This window comes from Notolepis coatsorum (genome assembly GCF_963971535.1).
Source record: "Notolepis coatsorum genome assembly, chromosome: 9".
Taxonomy (NCBI): domain Eukaryota; kingdom Metazoa; phylum Chordata; class Actinopteri; order Aulopiformes; family Paralepididae; genus Notolepis; species Notolepis coatsorum.
Window position 1 is genome coordinate 135,139,092 of NC_140173.1, and position 25,671 is coordinate 135,164,762.

Genomic DNA, 25,671 nt, shown 5'->3' on the forward strand with positions numbered 1-25,671 from the left:
GGTTTAAAATACCTCTGGAGGGGCGACTAATGTGCTCACTGTGTTGCCGGTTATGTCTAGTTTGGTCAGCCACTTGCAGGTGGCTATTGTAGGATTTGGGTCTCTTCTCTCTCTGTTCCAAGGGAGGTTGGTAACAACATGGTAGTTGGGCCTCCATTGGGGAGGTTGATTCAACCTATATATCCTTCTCTCTGTCATGTCTTATCTCTGGGCAGCTGGGACACTTAACTCGTACATTAAAGGCTCAGAGGTGTCAGGTGGGGTGTTCTCTATCTTCAAGGTCTTCGGTTGAACCTATAGCCAGGATGTGTGGGGCACGGGTCGGTCGTAAATGCAACAATTCTGTTTTTAGAACAGACCCATCATATCAAAATAGCTCAAGGAGAGATTCTTCTGGTGGCTGACTTTGAAGGAGACAGATAGGAGCTGGCTTAAGCCCTTCCCATAGTCGAGCGGACCGTACACGGAGCAGACTCCCGCGGGCTCAAAGCTGACCCAAAGGGTACTCAAAGCAGACCCAAAGCAGAGTCCAAGTGCGAAGCTCCTATTTTCTGACGCGCGGACGTCCGCGGCGCCCACTTGGTGTCACACAAACTGGCGCGAGGTGTAAACTGGTGTAAACTGGCACGAGACATGTAGGAAATTGGTCCGCGGAGATCCGCTCGACTATGAAAGCTCAAAGAGTCCAGTGGACCTCCGCAGAGTCCAGTCCGTGTACAGTCCGCTCGACTATGGGAGCACCTTTAGGAAGAATGATAATTGATTGAATAGTATGTATCTTGTCTTATGTTCTGTTATTCTTACCTCTGACCTGATATCACGCTAAGTGTCAACATTTTAGTTAGCTAAGACTAAGACGGAGCAAGTTGCACCCTTACTTAAAATTCATTATGAATTGAAAATGGGGGACCCTGATGTAAAGAAGACGAAAGTCTTTCTCTGGTCTACATCCCCTTAACAATTGTGTGTATTGAGCCGTACTGTTAATACAATTTCCATTCAATCAATCAATCTGCGCACAGTGATTGATTGAATGAACATTTTATTAACAGATTGCAGAATGGGTACAATACAGTACGGCTCAATACACACAATTGTTAAGGGGATGCAGACCAGGGAAAGACTTTCGTCTTGTTTACATCAGGGTCCCCCATTTTCAATTCATAATGAATTTTAAGTAAGGGTGCAACTTGCTCCGTGCAATCCATTCTTTGTGGATCTAGCCCCCGTATCCAGATGGTGTATCTCACAGGGGGTAATTAATCTCGAAGAACAGAGGTTGTGTTGAGCTTTAGGCGCCAGAAAGGGAGATAACCAAAGGAGAGGGTGATAACAAAATTGGTCATATTATGCCAGGATCTGGGTCTCTTTTGCATTTCAGCTTGGAGGAGAGAAGGCTTTTTCGGTCTCCTTCTTCTGTACTCAGCTCACTCAGAGAGAACCTGAGAGCAACCTATTATTCGTAACTATTGCTGTTTATGCCAATAAACCTGTTATAAAGAGAATACCGGGAGCCTGTGTATCGTATATTATAGAGTCATATCCTGAAGGAAGACAGGATAAGTAACATTAATTAAAAGTAAACAAAATCTAACACTAACTTGAAACCCAACATGTTTAACTAATCCCAGCCGCATGCAGGTGGTTAACATGAAACCCAACATGTTTTTGTGGGAATTGTTATAGGAAATAAGACTGGGTTATCAATAAAGGGGTCCTATCAGACATAATGGTGTGCAACCATGAAATAAATCCCTTGGCCATACAGGGGGATTCAACACTTTGACAGTTAGATATTTTGTTGTATGTTTATGTATGTTGATGTTGACCCTGCATGGGTTGCTGTAAGTGAACTTCCTAATAGCCATGATTAACAAACAATTTAAACTCACTTAATAGTTGTGCCTAATATTTATAATGTAAGAGTTTTATTCCCACAAGAGAAATCCAAAACCTCATTAAAAAAGATAGATGGCATTGAAATAAAACCAATTATTTAATACACTCAAGCCTAATTTTGTCGCCAAATTGAGTTATTATACAATTACAAGTGTGTGCTCAGGAAAATGGTGAGCTGGTGAACAAACAATTCATTGTGGACTAAAAGCTTGATTATTTTTTGGATAAGGGGGAGAAAGAGTGGAATAGATTAAATGCCCTGACTGATTTGGAAGTAAATCCCTTCTGTATACAGTCTCTGTAGCATAGTCGGGGTCACATGGCTAACTACCCTCAGGCCTGTGTTTACAAAATAGCAACACTGTACTGTGTGAGGTGTCCTGACTTTGAGGCAACAAAATGTATTTTGCCCCAAAATAAAACAAAAACACATTTACCTTTTGTATGGTGTCCAGCATGGACCATCCTCCATTCCAGGGCTTGGTGGACTTCCTCATGCAGTTGAGGCTGGCCATGCTGTGCCACTTCCTATCATCCAGCTTCCTGTAGAAGGCGTTGGCCAGCATCAGCACGCTATCATAAAGGTAGAGGTTGGACACCTGGTGGAGGAAAGGAAGATTGACCATTTAAGAGGAGGAAAACGTAAAGTGTTATGTTTGCATATGGTATATGTAAACACAAATGCATGACTATGGTGGTCTGACCTCCCCTCCCCCAGTGGTGGATTGAGCTTCTTACCCAAGGCAAGAATGCAAAGTCACTGTCTAGTGTCTAGTAACTGACGCCCCTCTTCTTCATTGAATCCTCTTCTAACAGACTGACACCCCACTTCCTCAAGGAATAGTCTTCTAACAGACTGACCCCCCTCTCTAACAGACTGACACCCCACTTCTTCAAGGAATAGTCTTCTAACAGACTGACACAGTTGTTCTTCTAGGAATAGTTCAACTTCTACTCTCCTCTCCCTCCCTCCTCTACATGCATGTGATGTTGTTGAAGTTGATCTTTCTCAAGAGAAAGAAAGAACGAGAGAAAGAAAGAAAAGAAAGAAAGAAAGAAAGAAAGAAAGAAAGAAAGAAAGAAAGAAAGAAAGAAAGAAAGAAAGAAAGAAAGAAAGAAAGAAAGAAAGAAAGAAAGAAAGAAAGAAAGAAAGAAAGAAAGAAAGAAAGAAAGAAAGTACATGTATTTTTAGCTACATGTTCTCATGCTATACCGGGCTTTGTTTATTTGCCCTCAGTGATCCTCAGGTTGGCTACTTGCCATGTAGACAAGAACTTGAGTTCACTTTGCATTTGTTGAAACAAATCTGAAAAAGCACATGCAGGAGAGGAGGCCTGTCAAGAGGAATGAAATCAAATAAAAGCACCACCACAACAAAACCTCTGTTTAGAGAACAAAGGTAGACTGTTACGGCTAAATTGGATAACCTGTGACCTTGTTGTGAACCAAGTGTGAAGGCAGAGGATAGAGGGCAACATGAAAGCAGAAACCACTGCCCTCTTACCTATGTGATGTTTTCTGGGAAATTAAGTTCTCAGTGGGGGTTAGCCACCTCTCCCGCACATAGGACAGAATCGAATAGCGATTTTCCTGCTGCGCCATTCCTCTCCTGTCTAACAATATCAGCGCTGCTTAAAACATACGCACAAAAGCTACAGTGGCAGGGAACCTAGCTGCATGTGTGGCTGAAAGGCTATTGCTGTTCATTGGGGCTTGTGGACAATTACACCACACTCTCTGATAGAGAAGAGCTTTTTCTCAGAGACTGTTTGCATCCAAACACGGATGGCTCTCTTCTCCTCTCAAGAAATCTTGCTGTGAAATCCTGTGCGTTCTGTAAATGAGATGGGGTGAGTCCAATCCGAGCTGTTGCTTGTAAATATATAGGCCTACTGTTAATAATAATAATGCAGGACCTGTTGCAGAGGTCTTTATTCGGCATGCAACGACACTCAATGTTTTTAGTGGTACACACAGCGGTTAGTTTAGCACACACACCGGAACACACACGCATGCATTGTCTTTTAGGATCGCAGATGCAATTTGTCTCTGCGATTAACCCATCCCGTCGTCCTTCCCCCCCCCAAGGGCAGCCGGGAGCAGACAGGCGTCAACGTGAGCCGCGCCAGGGGACCAATCCAAGTGCTCCTGTCCGTCTTCGTCAAGGACGCCACAGCGTTAGCGATCTGTTGTTGTGCATGTTTTTCCATTGGGTTTATCTTATCGGGGGGGAAACCCTTGCGAGCACGGGGAGAACATGCAAACTCCACACAGAAAGGCCTGGGAGATCCCCCACCTGGGTACCTGGCATCATGGAAACCTGGTCCCCAAGCGGGAATCAAACCCTGGACCTTCTTGCTGTGAGGCGACAGTGTTAACCACTACACCACCGTGCATATTAATATACCTGTGAACAGTGGTGCAGTGGCAAATTGACAGTAGGTCAAACGCGCGCGCACGCATGCACAGTTTTTTTTGGCACAGATTTTTTTTTTTTTTGCCTTGAAATAGAGAAGCTGAAAAAGGTAGCAGGATGTTGCCTATATTGTCAACAGATATGGTTGAAAAACAAACAATGTTTTAAATGTATTGATACAATTTCTTTAATTGAATCAACTTAAACTAGAAAAGTAAATACAAACTAAATTAACAATGTAACTGTTAATTTAGTTTGTATTTACTTTTAGTTTAAGTTAATTCAATTAAAGAAATTGTTTTACACACAAAAGCAAACTTAAAATAATCAGACAACTTGTGTTTACTTGAGGTTCTTTATTTTGAGAAGGGGAAAAAGTACACATCACTTACATTTTTTCAATGTAATTTGTTTCACAACAGTGGTTTCAAAACAGTTTCAAGTTTCTTTAATAGTTGTCATACAGAAGTACAGAATACTTTTATACAAAATGCTTCTTACTGTTACGCTCCAGAGACTGTGCTAGACAAGATAAGTATGAAATAAAATAAAGTAGCATGTAAAAAGAAGTAAAAATAGAGGTCCCAGTGTTCAGTATAGACATATGTACAATGTTCGATGCAGACTAGAAGTAACTGAGTTACCATACAATCAGTCAAGCAAGCCCCCACCAAGTGGTCCTGGGCCTATGATTTGGTTTTGCTATCCTCGTTCTCTTGTCCTCAGCTGAGCGATGGCCTCTCAGCCAAGTTGCGACATATTGTTGAATATGTTATGTTATGATGAATTGAAAATGGGGGACCCTGATGTAAACAAGACGAAAGTATTTCTCTGGTCTGCATCCCCTTAACAATTGTATGTATTTAGCTGTACTGTACCCATTCTGCAATCTGTTAATAAACTTTTCAATCAATTACTTACATTATTTGTGTCATTCAGTGATGGTGGTGCTTTTTTTCTACTAGTGGTGGGCATGGTTTCATGGTCCTCCTGTGACTCCTGTTGATACAACAAACCAGATAACATTAGAACATATACATTACAGCAGATTTAACCAGCATATTAAGAGCAAGTTCTCTACTGTGCAGAGAACATCAAAACACATTCCCAGCGTATGAAACTTTTGTATCACAAACAGTACTGTATTTGCAAATCTGGTATATGTCATAAATGTATAGATGTAGCAGTACTGTCTATCTGTATGTCATGTATGTCATATATGTTATGATGAATTGAAAATGGGGGACCCTGATGTAAACAAGACGAAAGTCTTTCTCTGGTCTGCATCCCCTTAACAATTGTATGTATTTAGCTGTACTGTACCCATTCTGCAATCTGTTAATAAACTTTTCAATCAATTACTTACATTATTTGTGTCATTCAGTGATGGTGGTGCTTTTTTTCTACTAGTGGTGGGCATGGTTTCATGGTCCTCCTGTGACTCCTGTTGATACAACAAACCAGATAACATTAGAACATATACATTACAGCAGATTTAACCAGCATATTAAGAGCATGTTCTCTACTGTGCAGAGAACATCAAAACACATTGCCAGCGTATGAAACTTTTGTATCACAAACAGTACTGTATTTGCAAATCTGGTATATGTCATAAATGTATAGATGTAGCAGTACTGTCTATCTGTATGTCGTGTATGTCATATATGTTATGATGAATTGAAAATGGGGGACCCTGATGTAAACAAGACGAAAGTCTTTCTCTGGTCTGCATCCCCTTAACAATTGTATGTATTTAGCTGTACTGTACCCATTCTGCAATCTGTTAATAAACTTTTCAATCAATTACTTACATTATTTGTGTCATTCAGTGATGGTGGTGCTTTTTTTCTACTAGTGGTGGGCATGGTTTCATGGTCCTCCTGTGACTCCTGTTGATACAACAAACCAGATAACATTAGAACATATACATTACAGCAGATTTAACCAGCATATTAAGAGCAAGTTCTCTACTGTGCAGAGAGCAAATCATTACTGAATGATTGTATTATTATTCTTCCAATGCGATTGCGTGGCAAATACATTTCTTTGTAAGAATATATCTGCATTTTGTCAATACAATATTAATCAGTGATCACATTGAATTAAAACATGATTATTTCTTGACTCTGTAAACAAAACACGCATTTGTCATGTCTCAATCTCATGATTCATGAACCAGTGCCACGATTATTTATTTCAAGATAAACAAACAGGCAAATAGCCTATAGCTTAGTCAATCTGGATAAATAAAGAAAAAAAGAAAAGCTGTTTTAAATGCGGTTACTTGCCTTGTTGTACTGGAGTGGCAAGAGGACTGCTGGACTCAGTGGACTCGGAGGCGCCGGCGTCGGAGGAGGTCGAGGTAAAGCGAAACTGAGTTTGCTTTGTACAAGCTGCTGTAGCTGCATCTTTCTTCTCTTGGGCGGCGGTGGCATCCTTGCGTTGCAGGTAGGAACATGAACATGATACTATGGTTGTTGTCAAAATGATCCGTTTATACCGTGTACTCGCGGACGTGGTTGGAGACACTCTACCTGTGCTTTTGTTATGTAAAAACTGTGGCCGCGGGCCGAGCCGGTACTTAGTTACAATGAATGGGAACAGCGGATTTTTGCGTGCGTGACTGCGCGTACACGCGGGAACATATCCGTGCGCGATTGCGCGTACTTCAGCCTCAGTGACCGAGGTCAAACGCCGTTTGACCGCGGTTGACCAGCACTGCACCACTGCCTGTGAATTGCACACTAGGAGGAGTAGTTACTAAACATCAAAGTGGCTTAATAACGGTTCAGACTATAGTTATAAATAGTCTTGTAGAATCCGTGGACAAAACCCCTTCGCCCATCCAAGCACGTGTTACCATTAGAAAGCCCAGTCATTATTCAAATCGCTCTATACATGCATCTAACATGAGCACGGTTCTCATACAGCCTCCTACCTTTGTCGACATTCATAATCCCAATTCCCCTCTCAATCTATCCTCCCATGTCGAAACGGAATGGGAATAATACAATTCAACATTAGAAGCCTAAATAAAAAAGATTGGATAATATAAATGTCTTCATTTTACAGACTGATGCTGATATACTGATTTTGAGTGAATCATGGCTTAGAAGCAGTATAAAGGACCCAGAAGTGGCCCTGACAGGTTTAGAACTGACAGAGTTGGGAAGGGTGGAGGAGTTTCTATTATTAGCCTATAAATCTGGTATCTGCCAGTGTGTTACATTCTGCCAGTGTGGTACAGTCACCAGGCCAAAATGCTTTGAGCTGCTCTCTCTGAGAATCCAACTGGGCCCTGCATCAGTGGTCCTGGTGGCGTGTTGCTTTTTAACAGCGGAGGAGTGCAAGAATGTGACAATTTGACCATGTGACCGCGGCAGCGCGAGAGAGCGGCAATGCGGAAATAGGCTGTCTATTGCCATTCTCTAAGACAAACGCTAACCTTAACCAGCTCCTTAAAGGCGCCTAAACTTAACCGTTCTAACCTTAACCAACTCCGAAACAATGCCTAACCTTAACCTTAACCTTAACCATGCCTAACCTTAACCTTAACCATAGAAAGAATATTGCCATTCTCTAAGACAAACTCTAACCTTAACCAGATCCTTAACAGCGCCTAAACTTAACCGTTCTAACCTTAACCAACTCCGAAACAATGCCTAACCTTAACCTTAACCTTAACCATGCCTAACCTTAACCTTAACCATAGAAAGAATATTGCCATTCTCTAAGACAAACTCTAACCTTAACCAGCTCCTTAACAGCGCCTAAACTTAACCGTTCTAACCTTAACCAACTCCGAAACAATGCCTAACCTTAACCTTAACCATGCCTAACCATAACCGGCGAAAGAATACACGTTAAAAAAAAATTTATGGGATTCAAACTTGTCAACAACGGACCGCAGGACCGCAGGACCGCTGCGCTGCCAGGTGAGCTGAGCTGCGAATGAAAATCATGGCTGATTAGGGCGGTTACATAATGCCGCAAGCTCTGCCGCTCCGCTCTGCGGTTGCCGCGCCTGCCGCGGGGCGTGTCGCAGCCAATCAGGGAAAACGCGGAAGCAACGGCAGCACTGCTCCGCTGTTAATAAGCAATAGGCATCCTGGTGGGCGCAGGGCGCCTATAGACCCGCGTCTCCTTGCCCAGACTACATCGACAAGTTAGTGCAACTTATCTCTTGCCATATGGATTCTGAACTAATTGTAATGGGAGATTTAAATTTGACTGAATAAGGCCTCTGGTCAATTAAAGGAAGTCTGTGGTCATTTAAATTTAGTCCAACTGATAATGGCTGGGCTCGAGCCAGACGCTCAGGGGATCCGGCTCATTGGTTCATTCTCAGTTACGAAATAAATTAACCTCTGCTATAAGAACAGCTAAATCTATCTATTATCTGGACCAAATCACAACCTCATATACAAACCCGGCAACATTCTGGAAGATAGTTCATTCTAAAAAAAAAAACAGGACAACTGAATCCCTGCCTGCACAGGTTGAATATGGTGGCTGTTCAAGCCCTCTTAGTGACAATGACTGTGTGCATATTATGAGCCGTGTTTCTCCATTACATTTTCATCCCTTCTCTCATGATGATGTACTTGAGACTTTGCGCTCCATGAACTCCAGTTGCCACCGGAGAAGATAGATTGGATGTTTTTTCCCCATAAGACTGTTATTGCAGAACAGTTAGCACATGTGTCTATTCTGTCTATTTCAACAGGTGAGTTTCCGTATGCTTGGAAATCGGCCCATGTGACCCCCTTCATAAGGGTGGAGATAGAAGTGACTTAAACTAAAATGACTTGGCTAAAATGATGGAATCCTTGATAAACAATCAACTGAAGTCTTTCTTGTCAACTCATTCAGTTTTAAGTCTGCATCAATCTGGATTTAGAGCAAATCACAGCACTATTTCAGTTGTCACATTCATTACAGATTACATTATATCTGCATTAGAACAAGCATTAGCTGCTCTTTTTGTAGATCTATCTAAAGCATTTGATACAGTGGGTCATCCTTTGCTCTTACATAAAGTAGATCATATCGGTGTGAGTAGAAAAGCCTGTGGTTTCATAATTATTAGTTTGAGAGACGTCACTGTGTGAAGTCCGGATATGCCCAATCAGAATTCTTACAGATAACAAAGGCTGTCCCACATCAATGATATTGTCTCCTTATTGGATGATTATCAGGCCCATGTATATGCAGATTATACAATTATATACTGTATTGCTGACATTGCCCAGCTAGCTATGGAGAAGCTGCAGCTCTCCTTTAATGCCCTCCAGAAAGCTCTCACACTGGTCTTAAATGTGAATAAAACAAAATGCATGGTCTTCTCAAGTTTCAAAAACATAGAGTACATATTTCAACTGTAAATGGTTCAAATATTAAATGGGTCACAAAGTACAATGCACTGGAATACTGGTCCATGCACAACACACACTCCAGTGGTAGTGACAGTCTGGTTCTTGACGTGCCTTATGCTAGGATGGAACACGGAAAGACTGCTTTTTGTGTTGGAATCGCTTGCAACTTGACCTAACATTTTATTCCCTTGTCTCTCTTGGATGTTTTTTATTTTGTATTTATTCATTTATTAACATTTGTGTATGTGTTTGGAGTTGTTGATGCCATCATGTAAACTCTGTATCGTTGAAAATGAGGGTCCCGCTTAATAATCTTAAAGGAACTTATTTGCCATCTACCCTGGAGTTAGACAAGAAGACACATACCCTTTTCTTCTCTGTGCATGCAGTAGGAGTAGGAAGATGTTGGGAACTAGGCTATTGGAGGAACCTACTTCCAGTGACTGACGCTAAGCTAGGCTAACGGTGCGCGTCTTCCTACTCCTACTGCATGCACAGAGAAGAAAAAAGGTATGTGTCTTCTTGTCTAACTCCAGGGTAGATGGCAAATAAGCTAATTTCCCAAAATGTTGGAGTGTTCCTTTAAGCTGCAACGTCCCTCATATGGGAAATTTTCTGGACTTTTTGCAACTGGCACTTTGGCGACCCCTAGTGGCTCGGGTGTGCATATTTTGTAATACAATATATATATATCGAATTGAAGGCTTATTTGTTGCCTGCTGTCAAAATCCGACAAAATCCGTTCAACGGTTATCGAGTTACATGCCGGTATTTGAGGCTTGTGCAAAGTACACGGTATTGCGCAAAATACCACTCCAGACTCAGGCTGCAGTAGTTCCGTCAATCTAGATCCGATCTCGAAAATGATTGTGGATTGTTGTAGCCAATGAGTGTGGCTTTCCAATGATAACCCACATGGGGATCTAAATAAAAAAACAAAAAACACGAACAAACACGAAAACAGGAAGAACAAAACAGCAGAATGAATTGAAGTCTATGAGAAAACTGAGTTTTTCTTTGTACACAGTTTACCAAAATCACTCCTAATCACTCATTTCTGAATGGATCTTTATGAAATGATATGTACTACATAAGGCTTTAGGCTATGGCTCCGTCTGGATTTGTAAGCCATACCACCTTCTGGGGAAATACTACCTCTGGACTACTAACTACTACAGAAAAACTTGAGTAACAAGTGTTTTTACAACTCAAGTTCAACTCTATTACGTTAGCACTAAAAGTAATTTCTTTTCTGGAATCAGACACTTCAGAATGTCATATTTCAAAAGAGACCAGGCACATGCATGCGCTATAAGTATAAAGTATGTTGTTTTGGTTTGCAAAAAAAGTATGCAGTCCTCAAGTTCAAGTAAAAAAATTGCCACTTTTCTGCCCGCTTGTTAAGAGGTTAATTGACTCCCAAGTTTAAATAATATATATTTTTTAATCCTTCATTTTCTGCAGTTGTTTTGAGAAACACAGAGGTCTACCCTGGGGAAGTAACAGTACAGCTCTGACTTCCTATTTCTTCACTTGACGAAACCTTGCTGAAGAAAAGTTCAGACCAGTGGCTAGGTCAGAGGTTGAACGGGACTAGAGATTGATGTACATAAAGATTTAAAGTGATTTTTCACTTGGGGAGTTCAGGTCAAATCAAGTGTGGGTTTTTCAGTCCACATCACAGGAGACACTGACAGGCTGAGACAAGACACTGAGCCATCCTAAAGGCAAGTTAGTTCAACTCACACAACACATGCAGCAGCTCATGGTCCAGGTGAAATTCACAGTTCCATCCCTGATTACTAGCAAAAACATTTACTTAATGGATAACGAAATTGCACACCGCTGCTCCATATGCAATTAAACTTAATTAATAATCAATCAAATATAATTAACTGCATATGGAGCAGCAGTGTGGAAGGTCCAACTGAAAAACACCTACTTGGTTTCGAGTTTCTCGGATTACAACAGACGTTGGTGGTTTTTGTAAATAGGAATGAACGCCATGCCCGTCCTTTCTATGCTTTACTACTCTGATGAATACCTCAACCAGTATTAGCCGGTATTTATCCCTCTTTCAACATGAATTATTGAGAGTGGCGCCCGCAATGGTTTTGCCATCTGTCCTGAATCTGTGAGTGAAAAAGGAATTTGAACATCTCAATGCACTGCGAGGAGCTGGGCGGTCACTGTGTGAGAAGAAGAACATTTCTCAGACATGTATAGAGGGTACCCTGAGATTTACAAGCCTGCGTAATGAGGGGTGACAGGGTGAGCGTGGCCACTAAGACAGGCCAGGGAAGGAATTGACACCGTGTTAGAGCAATGACAATGTTGCGACAGCACTGATGGCCATTTCATCCTTGGCGACCTTCATCGTTGTCATCGCCATGGTGACATAACCTGGGGTCGGGGGCCGGTGTCCATAGAGATCACAGATGGTATGTGCTGATGTGGTCAGAGATGACCGGAACATTAACTTCACAGTCACATAGGGTGAAGTGAGTCATCTGCTGTCATTGCTATTCTATTCTATTCTATTCTATTCTATTCTATTCTATTCTATTCTATTCTATTCTATTCTATTCTATTCTATTCTATTCTATTCTATTCTATTCTATTTCATTCCATCCTATTATAATCTATTACATTATTTCCCATTCCCTAATAGCAGTGACCTCAAGGCATTTATATTCACATGTATTCGTATTGGTTCATAATAACTTATTCTATTCAATTCCATTCATATTCAGTCAAGTTGAATATATTCTGTTCATGTTTACATTCATAACATATGGCATCTGTTGTTACCAAAGCCACTTGCTGTCCATGGATACATATGTCTCATTTCATTCGAGTGTGTGTGGCCCAGTGGGTATCAAATTTGTGTTGCCGTCTGTCACATTTGTGTGTATCGTATTTGGATCATATGTGTGATCATTCTGTCCTCACTGGCACTGTGTATTTATCCTTGAATAAGGCAATTGAAGTTTCCCTCATGTTCAATGCACAACATTGTAAATCACAGCATTCACAAACATAATACCCAGACCATCTGGTGTCTGTGTCAGTAATCTCACCCCCCATCAATGTAATCCTAGATCCGCTACATCAGTGAGGCCACGTCCCCTTCCCTGAACTCATGTAGATTTCAAGAAGAGAAGGGGACTTGGTCAAATATCAATATTTGTAGGATCAAAAAGACGGATTACATTAACAATCCTGACATTTTAGTCCTTTCAGGAACTTGGTTAAAAAACTAAATTGGAGATGATGATATTTTAAAGGCTACAATTCATTTAAAGGTCCCATGTCTTATAAATTGCCGTTTCCAGTGTTTAGCATTGTTTTCTAGCAATGTGGGTTTGTATCAATGGGGTCTGTGTCTCTAATTCTCATTTTGGCTCATCAGTCCAGTCTCAAGTTCACGAGATCCTCCCTCACTGAACTAAGCCATTCTGATTTGACGCGCTCGCTGACGTGAATAAGGCACTGGTTGTAGTCACCGCCCACAATCAACAATTCGCTCAACAACTGAGCGAGTGGAAATACTGACACTTCCTCAAACGGGTTGACGTGCACGGGTGCCGACAGAGAGAATCAACAATTCGCTCAACAATGGAGCAGTGGGAATAATGCGGAATGTCCCTGACTCTCTCTCTCTCTCCCTCTCCCTCTCCATGGTCCACCTGCATTTTACACACAATCGCAGTCGAGCCGCTCACACAGCGCACACGCGCGCACGGAGCGATGTATCCTCTCTCTCTCTCCATCTCTCTCTCCACGGTCCACCTGCATTTTACACACAAACGCAGTCAAGCCGCTCACACAGCGCACACGCGTGCACGGAGCGATGTATCCTCTCTCTCTCTCCCTCTCGCTCTCCCTCGCTCATTCTCTCTCTCTCGCTCTCTCTCGTATACATGTATCACGCTGTGTGGGTGACTGTCACTCAAAGCGCTTATGGGCGGAGCCCAGCCCAAAACAGCTTGAAATCTTGAAGTGGAAAAATGCTGCTTTAGAGTACTTGATTAGAAATACAAAACAATGCATGTTTTTTATTTTTTTACTTTTTTTCCATAGACTCACAGGAATTGTGTAACATTGCCCAAATAGTGAAAGGAATAGCTTTTTTATGCTTGTTTTATATCTGTAACGAATGATGTTTTATGTCTGCACTTTATGCATTGCTCATTTTATGCCTGTCTTTTTTACTGCTTTTGAATTTTTGTATGAAAAGTGCTATACAAATAAAGTTATTATTATAGATGTGATATGCTTGCTAATGGTGGAGGTTTAGCAATTTATGTCAGAAATAACATCAAAGCATCCAAGTTAGTTAGTGTGTGTATCCCAAAACAATATGAACTATTGTTGAATTAAGTCAAAATGCTCTTTTACTGTTGTTGGTACAGTATATATTGCCAACAATCCACCCCTGTAGATATGTTTGGAACGCTCGTAATTTTTTAGATTGTGACGACCCTTCCTAATCAACCTTAATCAATATCATATTAACAAATCATCCCCATAAGTATGCTTCCAGTGGTGTACTTCCGTTAGATATTGTAAGTGATCATTGCCCACTAGAAATAGATACTTGATTGCCCGAATCCAAAACTTGACAATCCAACAATCCAAAATTGCTGTCAAGATAAACTTTAGACATTTTACTGAACTGAAGCCTTTTTTTTATATGATCTCGGATGTGGAATTAGCATTAGATAATTTGAGTTCATTAGATCATCAGATGAACACATAAAAACACTGACCACTCGCCTTATAGTTAATAGCATTAGCATACTAACGTTAGACGGTAATAGGAAGCATAGGAAGGGCAATAGGAAGCATAGGATGCATAGGAAGGATGCTAGGAAGCATATGATGGGTGATATGAAGCATAGGAAGCATGTTAGGAAGCATAGGAAGGGCAATATGAAGCATAGGATGGGTGATAGGAAGCATAGGAATGGTGATAGGAAGCATAGAGTCTATGTTAGGAAGCATACTGTAGGCGGCACGGTGGTGTAGTGGTTATCACTGTTGCCTCACAGCTAGAAGTTCCTGGGTTTTATTCCCGCTTGGGGACCAGGTTGCCGCATTGCCAGGTACCCAGGTGGGGTATCTCCCGGGCCTTTCTGTGGGGAGTTTGCATGTTCTCCCCGTGCTCGCAAGGGTTTCCCCTCCCGATAAGATAAACCCAATGGAAAAACATGCACAACAGATTGCTAACGCTGTTGCGTCCCTGACGAAGACGGACAGGAGCACTTGGATTGGCCCACACCGCGGATGGGAAAAGTGCAGACATTTCATCGGCGACTCAGTATATCTGTGTGTGTGTTCCTGTGGGTCGCCCATCTCACATGTGTGTGTGTGCTAATCTGCATGACAAATAAAGACTTATTTCTTTCTTTCTTTCATACATAGGATGGGTGATAGGAAGCATAGGAAGCATGTTAGGAAGCATAGGAAGGGCAATATGAAGCTTAGGAAGCATATTAATTGTGCTAGGAGGCATAGGGTCTATGTTAGGAAGATAGGAAGTATAGGATTCATGTTAGGAAGCATAGGAAGGGTGATAGGAAGTATAGGAAGCATGAGAGGACGGGGCTTATTTAAATGGACAATGGTGGGAATGAATTAATTCATAATTGATTTTAAAGTACAGTATAGCAATAGGTTCACTACAGTATGTTGTAAACAGGGGCTAGAGAGCTGATTCCCGGAGGCTCTAAGCAGTGAACCTGTGCAGTATCGCCCTCTTGTGTTCAAAAGGTGTAACTTTATACTGAAAAGGGAACAGCTGAACTCTCTTTACCTCCAGTGACTGCAGGTAGCCCTCCTGTGGGTCGCAGAGCAGGGACGAGATGCGGTGGTTGTTCCTCATGCAGCGGATGGTTGAGTCCCTCCACACCGGGAAGATCTGGCGGATAACGGTCATCCGTCCCAGAGAGCTGTGGACCAGTTCCATGATCTCCGTGTCGCTCACCTCCTGAGCACAGAAACCACACATGAGGAGATGTTGGAGAGAAACGCTCGCTAAATGTGTTCACACTCACAATGATATCCCAGCATTATTCAGGATACTGCGAGTATTCCGTCTGTGAGTTGGCACATGTAAAAGCCGTGATAAAAAAAGGATATGATCTATGGGATATGCAGAATGCCGATATGGATATAAACAACCTTTGCGTTTGTATGGTTTAAGTTCTGTTTCCATGGCAATACTTAGAATATTCAGTTTACTCACATATTGGTATATGAAAATGTATGGTAACACCATATCCAGACCTTGGCCGGGATAGCAAGTGTCCAGAATATGAATGTGTAAACACTCTTGGTTATCAACATAAGTCAAGCATAGTCTCACTATTCCTATATTTTGTATTAATTAATTTGATGCAGTTAATAATAATAATTAGGGATGTCCGATATTATTAAGAACACATTCTGATTTGTTGTGTTAATTCCACGACAAGAGATATGTAATGTTAATTACCTGAAATTATTCAGTTTTTTGGGGGGAGGGGGGGGGGGGGGGCCCTGCATATATCGGTATCGGTTGATATCGGTTGATATCGGTATCGGGAATTAAGAGTTGGACAATATCTGTATATCGGTATCGGTAAAAAAGCCAATATCGAACATCCCTATTTATAAAGCGCATCTCAGGAACCCGAAGTCGCTGACATTAGGTGGGAAAAACAGAGAAAACAAAGAAACAAAAGGAACATAAGACCACGGGAAAACAGGGAAAACAGCATGATACACAGAAAACATAAGGCCACAGTAACAAAGATCACAACAGGTTGGAGGGGGGGGGGGGGGGGGGGGGGTAATGTTGGGGAAGGTTGAAGGCGAACAGGTGGGTTTTGAGGCGGGATTTGAAGGTGGAGAGTGTGGGGGAGTCTCTGATGGTCTGAGGGAGGGAGTTCCAGAGTCGAGGTGCAGCACGTGAGAAGGCCCGATCATCAACGTTTTTTAGCTTGGATGACGGGACAGTGAGGGAGGCAGTGGAGGAGGACCGGAGGGAACGGGTGGGGCGGTAAGGAAGAAGGAGATCAGTCAGGTAGGGGGGGGGCAGGCTATGGAGGGCTTTGAAGCAGTATCACTGTTAACACATTGAGCGCCACGCCCCTTCCGGGAAATTAGGTCTAGATGGCCACCGCTTTAATCAATGGGAGGACGTGGATATTTGCGAGTGCTTAAAATATATCTTAAATTATGGCTATGGGTCTAATACACCCGTCGCTTATCAATGAGTTGCTTGCAGTCAACATGTACAAAACGGATTGTTTTTTCATCTGCACATTTCCGTTTTATACCATTTTGAATACGAGTATAGTTTTGGTGATTTCTAGTAATTCCAGAGAAAGACGCGATAATAGCCCTTTAGTGGAATACACAAAACACGTTGTCATTTTCCGGCTGATTTATGAATGGTTTTCAAATAAACGCTAGATTATAGATAGTAGGCCTATATGTGTCATCATGCACGATACAGAAGCGGGCTGAAAAACTGGTTATCCGTGCATTGGTCGGCGCCAACGGCACGCACACACACACACACACACAGACACGTTGTGATCGCTGTGAAAAAAACATCTGATTAACCCAAGATTGGTAACATAGAGTCCTTACCTCACATCTGATGTCCTGCAAAAAGATTAATCCAATTCCTGATCGCCATTCCAAATATTGATCGCATTTATTGATCCAACGTTATATATCCAAAACACATAATCCACGCTGCTCAGTGTCCCCAGTCAATGTGGTACAACGATACTGCATGTCCGAGAAGGAAAACCTGGACCGGACTTTTTTTTTTGATGCACAGTCCCAGCCAATCCAATCCAATGATGTGCAATACCATCCGGGAGACCATAGGCGGCGGTATTTGCCATTTTGCGAGCTCAGACCCATTCCCAACGATAAAATCAGGTTGGATGGATGAAAATGAATGGATATCGCTAATAAAAGAAATAACGATTAAAACCCGACTATACTCGTGATTGGCGCTCAAGCGTCGGCGAGTTAACCCGACTATACTCGGGTCTGGCGTCCAATGTGTTAACACAAACTGACTATTTGTGTTGTGCTGTCAGTGACCGATAGCGGATATATTCCTGAACGGCCCAGATTCTCAACCCACTTTTTGACCATGCTCCTAATCCGAGCCATTGAGGTACATGTTTTTAGTTTCATGAGAATAGCACCACCATGAGGCTAGATGACTCAGAACTTCACAGGCCTGCTCGCTATTGTAAGGAGAATATTTGTTAAGTTTGGTGTAAATCAGACAGTGCGTTGACAAATAAAACATTTCCTGTAAACCATATTTGTTTCCTGTTTAACAGAAATGAGAAAAGTCATTATGGTTTGACCTATCAATGATCTTAAATGATACCACAGACAAGCTGGATGTAGCCAATTATTTAAACATTTTCTTCACAAACATAGCCACAACACTGGTAAACAAACTACCCTCTCACTCAGGGCATTATGGGGTAGAACACATCATAGCCTACTACAATAACCTAGGCCGTCCACAAAGACGATTTCAAACTAGAAATGGTAACAACAGATGAGGTACTAAAAAAACTGAGCGCCCTCCAACCGAACAAGGCCACTGGCCATGACAATATCCCCTCCAAATTCCTCAGAGACTCAGCAGCCGCCATCACCCCAGTCATCACACACATAATAAACCTCTCCATAAAACAGGGACACGTACCCAAACACTTCAAAATTGCGAGAGTAACACCCCTGCACAAAAAGGGCAGCAAATTAGACCCAGGCAACTACCGCCCTGTTTCTATCCTTACCTCCATCTCGAAAGTCAAGGAAAAAATAGTATACGAACATCCCTCTCCACTGACACATGCCTTCTTTATTTAAACGACCACATCAAACAAGGGGTGGACGCGGGCAAATACTGTGGCATGGTCATGCTGGACCTACAAAAGGCCTTCGACATTGTCAATCACTCCATTCTGATTGACAAGCTAAAAGCAATTGGTTTTGATAGTCTATCAGTGAGCTGGATGCAATCCTACCTGGAGGGGAGAGAACAGATGGTGGAGGTAAACGGAACCCTATCCCCCCCCCCCCTCCCAGTGAGCTGTGGTGTTCCACAAGGAAGCATACTAGGACTGCTACTGTTCCTAATTTATGCAAATGACATGTCGTCAGCTTGTGACTGCAACGTGTTCCTGTTCGCGGACAACTCAGCCCTGCTGGTCTCTGACAAGAACAAGTTACAGGTTGAAAAAACCCTCAGCTCGGAACTAGGCAAAATCTGCATCTGGCTCGCTGATAACAAACTATCATTACACCTGGGTAAAACAGAATCCATTCTCTTCGGTTCAAATAACAAACTCGAGCAAGACCGACGGCTTCTCAGTTACAGTGGGTGACAATATTGTCACAAGGAAAGATGAAATTACATACCTAGGTTCCATCCTAGAAGCAAATCTTTCCTGTGACAAAATGGCATCCAATGTAATAAAAAAGTCAACCAACAAACTCGATTTGTGTACCGGATCTCCTCTCTGGTAAACAAGAATACCCTGAAGACTCTGGCAGGAGCACTCATTCACGGGTACTACGACTATGCTTATGCTTGCACCTCATGGTACCAAAGCACCTCTAAGGTGCTAACAACAAAATTACAAACATCTCAAAACAAACTGGTCAGACTACTGCTTGACCTTACTCCTACAACCCACCTCACCCCTGCCCACTTTGACAACCTAGGATGGCTTAGAGTAAGTACAGCAACTTGCAATGGGCCTGGTCTACAAGATACACTACACGACTAAGGTACCCATGTACATGTCAAAATACTTCCCAAAGGTCAGTGAATACCATGACCACAACACCAGAGGGAGCTCCACAAATCATGTTAAACCCAGATTCGGCTCAAACAAGGGACTAAACACGTTTCGCAATTATGCTGTAAAGGAATGTGAATCACTACCCACTTTCAAAACCACTCTCAAAGAGCACCTACGAGAGAATGCAATTCGAAACTGGCCCCTGTAAATGTCCTAACGTAACCCCCTCCAATGTACAATAAATGTCCTATTAAACCCAATAATACACGAGACCCTCTTCTTGGGACCAAGTAAGGTTTAGTCGATAATCCAATGTACGGTTCCCCCCCCCCCCCCCCCAACATTTGAAGATGTTAGTCCCCAGATTCCACACAGCAAGTTGGAATGCATGGCAATGTCATAGATTCAGAACTTAACTTCAATTCTCATATTAGCAAAGTAACGAAAACATCGTTCTTCCATCTCAGAAATACAGCAAAAGTACGACCATTTATTAATCAGAACGATGCTGAGAAGCTAATTCATGCATTCATATCTAGCCGGTTAGACTACTGTAATGCACTTTTCACAGGTCTCCCTAAGAAAACCACAGAGAGGCTTCAGCTAATCCAAAACTCCGCAGCCCGACTGCTAACTAGAACCAAAAGGAGAGAGCACATTAGTCCAGTCTTAGCTGCTTTACACTGGCTTCCTGTAACATTTAGAATTGACTTTAAGGTCCTTCTCCTTACATATAAAGCTCTAAATGGACAGGGACCTAGCTACATCACCAACACTCTAATAAATTACATGCCAGCAAGAACACTGCGATCATCAGCTGCTGGACTACTAGAGGCTCCCAGAAACAGTCAAAAGAGGATCGGTAATGCAGCCTTTATCAACTATGCCCCAAAACTGTGGAACAAACTACCCCAAAACATCAGAGAAGCCAACTCGCTAGACATCTTCAAAAGACAGGCATTGCTCAGGCATTTCAATGACTTACCTGCACTATTCCTACCCTGCCTACTTTTCTATGCTAATTTTATCTTATTTTACACTGCCTATCAAATTCATGTGTCGGTTATCACACTTTTTACTTCTTACTGATGACTATTTTTAAACTGAATCATTTTAAACAATTTTTCACACTTTTTACTGTAACCTTGCTATTTACATTTTTTACTGTTGTTGTATGTCCGTTCTATTTTATAATTTTTAGAATATTTTTAAACTTAATCATTTTAAACTACTTTATTATTTGTATTACTGAATAGAGAGCCTATTAGGATGCTAGATCCTAATGTGCACTTTTTACTTCTTACTGATGACTATTTTTAAACTGAATCATTTTAAACTATTTTTATTATTGCTAGATCCAAATGTGAAACACTGTGACTATTTGTATTACTGAATAGAGAGCCTATTAGGATGCTAGATCCTAATGTGAAACACTGTGATTTACCATACCATGCTATGCTCGCTCATGCCTGTATTTTTTATGTCTGTTCTATTTTATAATTTTTTGACTATTTTTAAACTGAATCATTTTAAACTATTTTTATTATTTGTGTTACTGAAAACTGTAAGCGGAGAGCCTATTGGGATGCTAGATCCTAATGTGAAACACTGTGATTTGCCATACCTTGCTACCTGTCTATCTTTTTTATGCCCGCTTATGCCTGTATTTTTTACTGTTGTGAAGCACTTTGAACTGCAACCTCTGTATGAAAAGTGCTATACAAATAAAGTTATTATAAAGTTATTAATGTTGTGCGTGAGTAGAAACATCTCTGGATACCAGTTTCATGACTGTGTGAGTAAAGGCCTCTACATGCTACAGCAACTTCAAAGCAACTTCAACACAACATCAGCGCGATTTCAACGCGGTTGTTGTAGCTAGGGTCTTGTAGACTGTGTTGTGAGGATGTTGCGTACCTTTCACCCAAATCTAATCTAAACAACCGTTGCGTTGATATTGCGTAGCAGTGATTGGTTGGTTAGCGAATGGGGGCGGGGCTGTCATAGAATAATATTGGTCCCGCAGCGAGGAATACCATCCGCCATTGTTGTAGCCAGCAAGCTATGCTATCAATATTAGCTAAATAATTAGCGTCATAGCTGGCCTTTTTCTGAAAACCAAAGCACATATTGTTCCATAGCATACGCCTTCAGTTGACCATGACAAATCCTCTCTTACCTTGACGATTAAAAAGCCTCCATAATTTAGTAAATAAAGCTGTAGCCAGCCAGCTAGTATTGGTGCTATTCAAAATGCTATCCACATTAGCTACATAGCTAACCAACTAAATACAATGGTATCCTGAGGTAACGTTAAATACACCGTTTGCTAGTCGAAATGACTGGACACACACAGGGACAAGTTAAACATCAATCAATTAATTTATTCCAACAGGTAGTACTTTGAGCTGCATGTGAGCCGAGGTCTTTCTCTCCTCTCCGTTGGAGACTAATGTTACGTTAGCTCGAAAAGCACAGAAACGGGCAACAGAAGTTAAGCTGCTAGCAACAGACACTATAACACTTCCGGTCGGGGGATTTCAAAATAAAAGAGCGACGTCTAAAAGCACCGGAAATACGTTTATTTTGTACATTATCTAACGTTAACACGAACCTAAACTAACTTTAGTTAAACTAACTTTGCGCGTCGATGTTGCAGAAGCATAAAGGCAGAATGTCTGCAACACCGTTGCTTTGTCGATGTTGTGTTGCAGTTGCTTTGAAGTTTCTGTAGCATGCAGAGGCCTTAAGGGATCAGGAGATAAACAGATTTGAAAATATAAAGTTTGGCCTGGTGGCACTAGAGGAAAGGTCATGGGTTCAAGAAATTAAATAGGGTTCATCCTCTAGGGGTCATGAATGTGCACCGCAAACTTAAAAGGATTCCAATTAAATCTATTAGCGTTATCGCGTTCAGACAATGGCGGCGGTTGGGGTAAATCCACAATATCCTTCTTGGATATCATTATGTTATAGAGCAGTGGTTCTCAACTGGTGGGTTGTGACAAAAAAAATATATTTAAATTTTGTTATGCTGTGCTTTTATTTTGAAGGAAATACGTTTCCCATGACGCAGTGCAGTAGGTTTGCTTCCAGCGTCATGACAGTAACACTAAAGGCCTCTACATGCTACAGCAACTTCAAAGCTACTTCCACACAACATCAGCGCGATTTCAACGCGGTTGTTTTAGAGAGTCTTGTAGACTGTGTTGCGAGGACGTTGCGTACCTTTCACCCAAATCTAATCTAAACAACCGTTGCGTTGATATTGCGTAGCAGTGATTGGTTGGTAGTGAATGGGGGCGGGCTGTCATATAATAATATTGGTCCCGCAGCGAGGAATACCATCCGCCATTGTTGTAGCCAGCCAGCTAGCGTTGAACTTGATGCTATTCAATGCTCTATCATACCCAACTAACGTTAATGCCATTCAGAATTTATTAACATAGCTACAACAACACACAGTAACATTAATATAATTACATGCATCATTGTTTACAATGAACGGACGGTGGGGCAGTTCGAAAGGACTGGACACGGACAAGTTGTTAAACAGCAATCAATTAATTTAATATAACAGGTAGTTCAAGCTGCATTTTCGTGCCTACAACCACAGCCACAGGGATATATCCAGCTTTGACGAGCTCTCTCTCCTCCTGCCGATTAAATTCAGCAGCTCTTCCTCGACCTCGAGTGCCTGTAGCTGCCAGCTAACGTTAAAACTAACCTAAAGTTACACAAGCAGAATACATCACAAATACTTCCGGTCGGGGGATTTCAAAATAAAAGAGCGACGTCTAAAAGCACCGGAAATACGTTTATTTTGTACATTATCTAACGTTAACACGAACCTAAACTAACTTTAGTTAAACTAACTTTGCGCGTCGATTTTGCAGAAGCATAAAGGCAGAATGTCTGCAACACCGTTGCTTTGTCGATGTTGTGTTGCAGTTGCTTTGAAGTTTCTGTAGCATGCAGAGGCCTTAAGTCACATCAGTTAGCGCTCATTGATTCGAGCATTTGTAAACATGGTGAAACGCAAATACGACACTGACTACATTAAATACTGGTTCTTACATTGAGGACAAAAAAGAGGGACCAAAACCTCAGTGTGTTGTGTGCAGTGAAGTGCTAGCACATCAAAGCATGAAGCCATCAAAAATGTACCGTACTTTTCGGACTATAAGCCGCGGCTTTTTCCCCCATTTTTCGACCCTGCGGCTTATATAACGGTGCGGCTTATATGTGGACAAAACCCGAAAATCGAAATATTGCTTTTTTTACTGCATTGAAATGTTATTTATCTGTTCCCTTATTTGCTTAATACAACTTGTAAATGAGTTAATTCTTGTTATTTGTCCGACAGTATTGTGTCCCAATGGGAGTCTTTATCTGTAGAGGTGGGAGTCATTCTCTGTAGAGGTGGGAACTTAAAGCTCAATATAAGATTGCACCACCACCCACAGAATCGAGAAAGAGCCATCAATCTGTCAATCCTTTCTGTGTCCGGGCCGGGTGAGGTTTCCCGTGTTGAGTCAAATTAAGCCGCAGGCTCCACTCCTTACATATGGTAATTAAACATTAAAACACATGCCGCTTATAGTCCAGTGCGGCTTATATATGTACACATCATTCAATTTAGCTGCTGCGGCTTATAGTCAGGTGCGGCTTATAGTGCGAAAAGTACGGTATATTCTTCATCATAATACAATGCTGTTCAGTATCCCCTGATAGGGTAATCTCTGCTACAGTTCAATTTAGATTCATGAAACTTGATGATCATCACCATTAAACTTGTTTAAAAGGCATATATGCCTGTAATTCAAGATACATCTGCCTTTTTATTTAATACAATACAAGTCTGCCTTTTTATTTCATATTTCATACAGTTCAATTTAGATTCTTGAATCATGATGGGCAATGGGCATCACCAGTTTAAACTTGTTTAAAAGGCATATATGTCTGTAATTCGAGATAAATCTGCCTTCTGTAGTTCTCTGTAGCTTACTTGGTAAAGCATGGCACTAACAATGCTGAGGTTGTGGGTTCGATCACATGGGACTACATATACTGAAAATCTATGCACTCATGTACTGTACGTTGCTATGGATAAAAGCATCTGCTAAGAAGCCTATTTTCTTTTTCATTGGGTTTTTAGCCCGAGTTGCACTTTTGTTGCACTTATTTTTGTTTATTTCATGTTTTTAACAATGCATGAAGGATTGTGTATTACTGCACAATACATTTTTTGAAATAAATCAAAGGGGTTAAACAATTTGGGTCACGACTTAATGCCTAAGGAAAAATGTGGGTCCTGAGGCTAGACCAGTTGAGAACCACTGTTATAGAGGGTATAGATCAGGGGTGGCCAACAAAAAGAGAGCCACAAAAATTACTGTGGTACCACAAAGAGCCACACCATAATAGCGTTTCTCAACCTTTTTTTCAGTCACGGCACCCTTCATGTGTTTATAGGTCTCACCCTCTGGCCTCTGAAGTTGCTAATGTCTTTTATTTGGGCCTCACAAGGTTAAAAGTACCATGTGAGACCCACGGTTGCAAAATTACAAAATCACTTTTAGCCAAAGTCTGTAAATGTTTATTTAAAAAATGTTAAGCACATGTATAGTCAATTGGTCCTGTTGTTCAGCCTCACAATGCTATTGGATAGTAAAATACTGTGGCCACCCTCTGGCCTCTGAAGTTGCTAATGTCTTTTTAATTTGGGCCTCACAGGGGTAACCTCTTAAGCCCGAGATATACAGTAAAAGTGTATATTTTCAGCATTACGTTTGTTTACTGTTGTGAAGGATCAGATTAAACCGAATATATATATTTATTTATATATATATATTTAAATAGTGTTTGTATATCGTTTGATATCCCCTGTATATTCCTTGTACAATATGCACTGAATATCCCTTTAGTCTACTAAACAGCCCATAATAGTTTCATTCTACCATTGGACGAGAACCTGGCGCCAGGTTGCCATACCCCTAGGTTCAAGTTCAATCGTGCCGCCCAACATGTCGTGGCAAGCCCCGGTTCCGCGTAGGAATACGTCTGGCGAAATACGAATGGTACTATTTGTTCATAGCGCATATATATATGGCGCAAGTAAAGTAGAACTTTCTCTTTTAGTCCA

General features: G+C 41.5%; 1 protein-coding gene across 1 annotated transcript in view; it reads right to left on the reverse strand.

Moving 5' to 3' along the window:
• Positions 1-25,671, reverse strand: part of LOC311233928 (glutamate receptor ionotropic, delta-1-like) — a gene marked incomplete at both ends in the record, with an annotated part of 834,874 nt that overhangs the window by 97,376 nt on the left and 711,827 nt on the right. The window contains 2 exons of the mRNA XM_084320981.1: positions 2,337-2,498; positions 15,509-15,682. Coding sequence (XP_084177107.1) covers positions 2,337-2,498; positions 15,509-15,682 — 336 coding nt within the window. The remainder of the gene's footprint in view (positions 1-2,336; positions 2,499-15,508; positions 15,683-25,671) is intronic.